Consider the following 8,035-nt stretch of genomic DNA (forward strand, 5'->3'; position numbering starts at 1 on the left):
TAGCTCTAAGGAGAAAAAAGTGGAATTAAAAAGCAGAGTAGCGTTAGGAGAGATGCTACCTAGTATGGGAGGGGAAAGGTAAAGACACCATGAGGCAGAATACCTTATCCCAGGGGAGGGCAGCAATCATGAGGTGGGATTTCTGGTTCGCCAGGCAGGGGAAGTAGATTTCAGTACCTTCTTTGTGAACTTGTGGGGTTTAGAAAAAGCTTTGTTCTGAGTGCAGAATTCCAGTCTCTTCATCTTTAGTTTTCTGGAGGTTTTTGAATTCTTAATAGTTAACATAAACTTAGAATTGAAAACAATATGCTAGTTATTTGCATGAAGGCAAAGTCATTTTTGATGCTGTATCAAAGATTCAAATGCTTAGCAATGCAAGAAACTTTTAAGAGATTTGTTAGAAATGCAAGGTCTCTGAAAATCATTATTTCTGCTAAGGTCTCCATCTGTTTTCAACAAATTATTTAATATTTATTTAAATGCATAATGGTCTCTCTGTTTAATAAGTATGATAACAAATCTAATCTATAGCTTTCTTGAAGTACCTAGAGCAAGGTTCTAACGGAACAGTACTGCATTTAGCTTTGGCTGTGCTCTACAGGCACATGGGATAGATAGTTTAGGATCTAAAAACTTGATTAGTGAAACTATTGAGATGAAATCTCTCAAGATTGTAATTAATATTGTTTTGAATTTTGAAATTGGATATGATTATCTGAGGGATCACTAAGTCTCAGTAACCTAACATTTAGGAGGAATGTCATAAGTTACTTGGGGGTATGCCTTCCTGAACTATTATAGATGGATGTCTTAATCTTCGTAAGAGCTGAAAGGACAACCTTAGCCTCTGCTTAAGATGGAATCCTTTTGACTCATTTTCCCAATTCTGTTTCTTTGTTTCCCACCTAATTATTCCTGGCTATGAGATAGAATTATTACTGTATGATTGTTTGTCATAGCTAAGGATGCTTTATTCTGTCATATATGTGCCCTGAAGAATCAGTTTTGACTGATTATCTTATATTATAATAATGTCCCTGCTTTTTCCTCTTATAACAAATTTCTGTAATTGAAACAAGTGGTCAATAGAAGACAGGAGACATGATACAAGTATATAGATGATGTCTTGATCTGCAGCCCAGCCCTGGAGGCTTCTCTGGCTGCTGCCATAAAAATCCTTAGCTTGCTTCCTGGGGCAAGAGTTTCTCATCCAAAGACCCACTTTGTTTATCAGTCTGTTAAATATTTAGGTCACACCTCCACCTCCTTATTTTCTCTGCTGAGAGGAAGCAAATAATCTAATCACTCCCTGATCAGACCAAGGTTTTTAAGACCTTGAAAACTAAACTGACCTCTCCCCCACCTTAGCCCTACCTGGTAGACCAGAACTCTGAAAGGGTGTACTTGAATTTAAGAGAGCAAGGTGCTTGGAGTGTCTACTTGGTGGCAGATGGTGGTTCTCTAGGCATATATGTGATGTAATGTAATGGTGTGGTCAATCTAGTTGGTGTATAATTAGGGTAATATGGTGATATGATGTTCTACAGCTGTGCATGCCCAGTATGATGGCGAAATGTAGTCATGCTGGGTTGTTTAAGGGAGTCCCGGTGAGAGAGGGCTCTCTTGGCCACAGTGATCTCGGCCACAGAGAAGACTTCAGGCTCCAGACTCCATCTTTGACCAGCCATGTGGTGCTGCTCTCCTGCCTCCTTCACTTCACTCCTCCACTAATCCCAAAGCCTTGAGCTGATTCTAAGGCCCCCCAGAGAGCTAGCCCTGACATTACACTATGTAAAGCTTTTTATTCTGTGTGAATGATGAAGCCAGGTCTTTAATCCCAGATGCTTTGCTTACTTCTCAAAGAAAACTTGTGTCTTTGGGATGATCCTCCCAAGTGGCCTTAGAGTAACAGTTTCCACAGCTCTTCAAATTGAGGCTCATCCTGAATCAATCATTGTAGATTCTGGCTCTCCACCAGATTCAGAACATTTTTGCTAAAAGCAGAGCTTTAGAATTGGTGAAAGGAAGGAGAAGGAATATCTATACTGACTCCAAATATGCCTTTCATGTCTTCCATGCTCATGGGGCTATATGGAAAGAAAGGGGATTTTTGACAGCCAAACATTCCCCCATTAAGTATGCAGGGGAACAATTACTGCAGGTTGTCCATGGGTCTGTAGAGGTTTCTGTTATGTTTCATAAAGGAAGGGATTCACTTCAGGCCAAGGGAAACAGGCTTGCAGATTCAGCTGCCCATGCTATTACTGTTTGCCCCCGACCATGACACTTTTAATTCTTCAACTCCTGACTTCTATAGTCCTTCATATAGCTCCCAGACAGGTAAATTCTGAAAGAACTGTTACAAAGGACTATCTGGAGGAAGGGTGCATACTTAGGGGAGCGTTGGCAGATGGATTTTGCACATATGCTCCCTTACAGTGGCGTCAAACTGCTTTTGGTTTTGTTAACACTTAGAATATGTCTTTTCTTATAAAGGCTTTAGAGTTTTTGCTAAAGAGGCCACACTCACTTAAGGCCACACTGTTTCAACCATTGCCTCTACTCTTTTGAGGAAACAAAATCAGGAATTTGGGGAAAATGTTCTTTAATACTTATTTTAGGAAACGTTCTCTGTACAAGAGACATGATAGCCTCATCTTCCCCCCTCAATCTTCTTCTGGGTGAGGCTCCTATTGTCTCTAGTAACCCTATTTTAGTTTATTCTTTTTCTTTTGCTCATATTTGTTCCTTGCATTTTTTTAATGTACTTATGAGAGTTTTTTCATAACTCATAACTATTTGGTGAACTGAAAATCTCCTGATATGACTGTGATATTCAGCACCAGATGCTGCTGACGCCACCTACAAGTCATTTGTCTCTCCTCCTCAGTCTGGACTCCACCAGACAGGGCAGACTCTGTACCCTTTATCAGCCTGAAACTGCTCAAAAAGAGGAGATTTTTATCTCTTTGTCCAGAATGAATGTGAGTCTGGACTGCCTGAGGAGGGAGTGATGGCATAATGGGTCTGAACCTACTGGGTCTCAACAATGTAGCCTAACACAGGCTGCCAGATGCCAATCTCTTGGTCTGTGATGACAGGTTTCCAAGACAGTGGGAGTTGGTGTAAGTGGGGTCTCTGATTGCACCTCATTGCTTTAAACAGCATTATCCTATCACCTCCTTGCTTATGTATTAATCACTACAATAATTCAAGATTTCTTAGCTAAATTGGTTCCTGAGAGCTTCCACTGATGTGTAGGTATTGGCTGTAAATGATAGAGGATGGGTTGCAGTTGCTACTGAAGAGGAGGGACAAGTCTGAAGGCCTAGATAGTAAAGATGCCCTTGTGGAAGAAATGTATAAGAATTGGTGTGAGAAATTTTCAAAAGTATGAAATAAAGAGGAGGGACTTAATGGGAGAAGTAAAGATTTCTCAAAAAGTCTATGAGATGGAGTGGGTCAGATTTTAGGCTTAAGTTTCAGGAAGTCACATGATCCCTATTCTCAGAGAGCTATGGGGCAGAGAACTTCAGACCTTAGCTCTAAGCTTCAAGAAGTTATGTGACCTACAGGAAGTAGACAATATTGCTGACAATGTCAACTTCCTTTTCAGTACCTCCAATGAACACAAACATTTTGCTATTTAAGCAATTCATTATTTTTAGCTCATCTCCAGGCACAATGTTGGGAGATAGGAGCTGACAGGCTTTGTGTCTGCTTAGCTGGTGTTGTTTGGACCTCTCCTTCCAAAGACTGCAAAATGTTTACTGTTTCTATCTGATGATGTCTCTGAATAGTCAACTTAGATAAGGGGATCTAGTACTCAGTCCCACACAAATACATTTAAATGGATAATTTCTCTTTCAAAGGAATAATTAACATATAGGCAATTGTCAGAGAAGTTTCAGAATACTTGTTTAGGTGAATGGTTGAACTCTGTGGTTCCTTTCAGATTTTGAGATTCATTATCAGTGTATTGTCATGTTAATATTTTCACTTCAATAAAGTCAAGCTGCTCAAGTGACTTAACATACCTTTAATGAACTGAATTCCAGATCCCCAATCTTCCACTACAGAGTCCATCTTAGTGAAATAATAGCAAACAATATTAAGAACATATTTTCTTTTTCAGTTTTCCCAGAGCCCCTTTCACATCTTTATTTCTCAAACTGTAGATCAAAGGGTTTAACATGGGAATGACAAGAGTATAAAATAAGGAGGTCATTTTGTCTTGGTTTAGTGAATAGGCAGAAGTTGGTCTGAAGTACATAAAAAGGATAGTACCCTGGAAGATTGTGACTGCAGTTAAGTGAGAAGTACAGGTTGAAAATGTTTTGTATCTGCTCTCAGTGGAGTGCATCTTAAATACAGAGAGAATTATGTAACAATAAGAAATGAGGACAACTGAAATGGTCACCATTTCAATAAAACCAAACACAGTGAAGATCACAATCTCATTGACATAGGTATCTGAACAAGAGATTAATAAAAGAGGTGGAATATCACAGAAGAAATGATTAATCTCATTGGACTTGCAGAAACTCAGTGTGAAGGTTAATGTGGTATGGAGCAGAGCATCCATCATCCCCACCATGTAGACACCAGCAATTAATAAGTAGCAAATCCGGCTAGACATATTTACTGTATAAAGCAGAGGATTGCTTATGGCCATGTAGCGATCAAAAGCCATAACGGCTAACAATAAGCATTCAGAATCTGCAAAGGAACAGAAGAAGTAGAATTGTAGAGCACAACCAGTGAAGGAAATAGATGTGTCTTTGGCAAAGAAGTCCACCAGCATCTTGGGTCCTACAGCTGTGGAATAGCAGAGGTCACAGAATGACATGTGACTTAGGAAGAAGTACATGGGCAGATGGAGTTGGGGGTCTATCCTGATTAAGATGATCATCCCAAGATTTGCTATAAGAATAACCAAATAAATGATGAAGAAGAGGACAAAAAGAATTACTTTTAGCTCTGGATCATTGGTGATTCCTAAGAGGATGAATTCAGTTGGGATGGAATAATTCTCCATTATTTCTGCTTTGTTCTCTCTTCTGTTTCTGTGAACAGGAAACAGGCTTGTGAAGGAATTCTGTTTTCACTTTTTGTAAAGCTAATGAATGCAGGACTTTTGGATTGCTTCTCATCTGCAAGAGTGAGACAAATAGTTCCTGTCCATTACTTATAATGCCAAAAATATATAAAACCATCTTATTCACACAAGATATTCTAAAGGCAGAGGAGGAAATGAAGAACTAAAGATGCCTCACAATTGCATAGTATTTTAAAGCTTAAAACAAATTCCCTAGCACAAACCCACGAGCTATGAACTCCTATTGTAAGTAATTCATATTTTCCTCTGTGAAAAAAGTTCAAGGAAATTATATAATTTGCCTTTGGTCACATAGTTAATAATGAGAGAATAAAGAGAGTAATAATAAAGGTTTCCTGATAATAATTCTGAAAAAATATGATCAGTATTTTTTCATAATCTCCCCTTACCACAAATAAACAGACAAATAAATATATGACTAAGTGCTGCAATCTCCAACCAACCGAACTGATGCATTTTAAAGCATCACTAAAATTGAATTCAGGAGTATTTGAACTGAAATACAGCCTTCTATATTTTAATTGTTATTATGATCAAATACATAACAAATCCTGAGCCTCTTCAATAGTAAAATGGGGACTTTAACTCAATAAAAATTTAATAAGGACCTATTGTGTGCCAGACAGTGTAATAATCACTGGGGAAACACATAATAAGTTTGACTTTTTTCTGAGATCAATGATTACTTCCAGTACTATTTTTAATGTAATAAATTCTAGTCCTAATCATTGTTATTGTGTTTGTGTATGTCTCTCTTTTTTTTAATCACAGTTAACTCTTCTACTTTATTTCTATCAATTATTTTGCCCTGTTATTATTTAATCTCCTTCTCTTCCTCAAGGATCCTATCTTATCATTTTATATAGGGTTGGATAAGCCATAAAAGCAAAACTGATAGAACTTTGCAACTGAATGAGTATTGTGTGTGTGTGTGTGTGTGTGTGATTGTGTGTATGTATGTATAAGAGGGAGAAAGAGACAGAGACAGATAGACAAAGAGACAGAGACAAAAAAAAAAAAAACCGACATACAGAGAGGAGAATGAGAAACAGAGACAGAGATAGACAGAAATACACACACATAGAGACAAATGGGGGGCTAAATTGCAAATCTTGGTGACTGGAAAGATGATGGTACCCTTAAAAACAAAGATGGCTTGAGGGAAGTACATATAGAATCTTTCCAAAACAAAACAAAACATAATGATAGTTTCTGAAGAGACTAGTTATTTTCATTTTTGTTCAAGTGCTCAGTTTTAGTATGTCTTTTTATGTATATAGTAAGAATCAGGTAAATAACTAGCTCAGAAGAAAAGCAAGACACACAAAATTAGAGAATCCACCCCAGATATTCATGGGGTCTCTTTGTGTCTGACCTGAGACAAAGCATTGCAAATTTGTATTGGTCTAATCAGCCACACTTGGACACATTAACTTGACTCTGGCATAGTGATGTTATTTTGATCTTCCAGAATGAAGGACAATTGAACCAAACCTTTAGAATTACCCATAGAGTTATGAAGTCTTCCCTCTGACACACATTAAAAAAATAACTAAGGATATTTGAATGTATCTTTCTGAGTCTCACTTTCCTTCACTGCAAAGGGGGAACATAACACATTTATATTTTATGCAAGCTCTTGTCATGAGTCTCAAAAGAAAATATTCACATTAAGATTTTTGCAATCTTTAAAAAAAATCTGTTATTATTCTTTCATTTTGATGAATATTTGTAAAATGCTGTCATAAGTATAAAAATATCCCCAGATTCTTAATCTATATTGTACTGGTCTCTGAATTCAGTAAAACTGGTGTCAAGTTGTACCTTTTGTTTATACTGGCTGGTTTCATCACAAACAAGTCATTTACCCATTCACAAACCTCAGATATTTTCATAAAATTATCATTTGGAGAACAAATTCTGATCTGCAATGATACAGTGGGTTTCTTCATTGAAAGTTCCTCTACAATAATGCAAAAGTCTATAAACTTAGAAAATAACATTCCTAAAAATTCTATTGACAACACATTGTTCTAAAATTCTCCACTTTCCCTGGTGTTTTCAGTTAAGTATAAAAGATTCTTAAATTTTATTTTCTGCTACAATTCTTGGCCTCTAAATATTTTAAATGAGATTTTTATAATGCAACACTCTCTGACAGATATTGGAAAATGTGCAACCAATTGGAAATTATCAAAATTATCAATATTACTATCTGGCACTCTTTATGTGTTTGGGATTTACTGATGGAGTTTGTAAGGAGAAAAAACTAGAGAGGAAATCTATGCTTTTTCAAGAATATTGCATGGGTCTATGTGCTTATTTGATATCGATACAAATTTTGAATAAGAATATAGAGGATTTATAGAAAAATTATAACAAATGGGAAGAAAAAATGATCTTGTTTATATTTTTAACTTGAGCAAAAAAAAAATAAAGTGAAACATAAGTTTTTCCTTTGGAAACTTTTAGAAGGTATTATCTCAACTCCTTTTGTCAGTAATCAAAAAGTTAATATTTATTATGTTAAAAGAGGAAAATTCCTTATTGAAGCCCATTTCAACTAGCAACAGCTGAAAAGGTGAATTCATTCCTCATTTAGAGGATGCAGATTCTGAACCATGGAGAGAAGCATCATCTCTGCTATTTGGTACTAAATTCTGTCAGAGTCATCAAGTCTCCAACAAGGCATGCTAGTCACAAATCCCTGATAGTCTCACCTTTTTCTTTCCTGAAGTGATTTTCTTCCAAAACTATCTCTTGATATTTCTAACACTTACCTAGCCAAAGAGCAGTCGTGTCTTGTGTGATGAACTCAAGGGGAAGTTCTATTTCATTTAGTGACATTTCAAACTTAAAAATTGGAAGCCTCAGATTTATCTTTACACTATTATGTAAACACTTACCTAATTAACC

At 36.7% G+C, this 8,035-nt stretch overlaps 1 protein-coding gene across 1 annotated transcript; it reads right to left on the minus strand.

Moving 5' to 3' along the window:
• Nucleotides 1-4,111: 4,111 nt before the first annotated feature.
• LOC141547486 (olfactory receptor 5W2-like) lies at nt 4,112-5,038 on the minus strand. Its single transcript, XM_074275885.1, has one exon. The coding sequence runs from the start codon at nt 5,036-5,038 to the stop codon at nt 4,112-4,114; it is 927 nt and encodes a 308-aa protein (XP_074131986.1).
• Nucleotides 5,039-8,035: the final 2,997 nt, after the last annotated feature.

Source organism: Sminthopsis crassicaudata, chromosome 6 (genome assembly GCF_048593235.1).
Source record: "Sminthopsis crassicaudata isolate SCR6 chromosome 6, ASM4859323v1, whole genome shotgun sequence".
Taxonomy (NCBI): domain Eukaryota; kingdom Metazoa; phylum Chordata; class Mammalia; order Dasyuromorphia; family Dasyuridae; genus Sminthopsis; species Sminthopsis crassicaudata.

Coding starts and splice junctions, on each gene's coding strand:
- LOC141547486 (XM_074275885.1), bottom strand. CDS start 5,038: ATGGAGAATTATTCCATCCCAACTGAATTCATCCTCTTAGGAATCACC.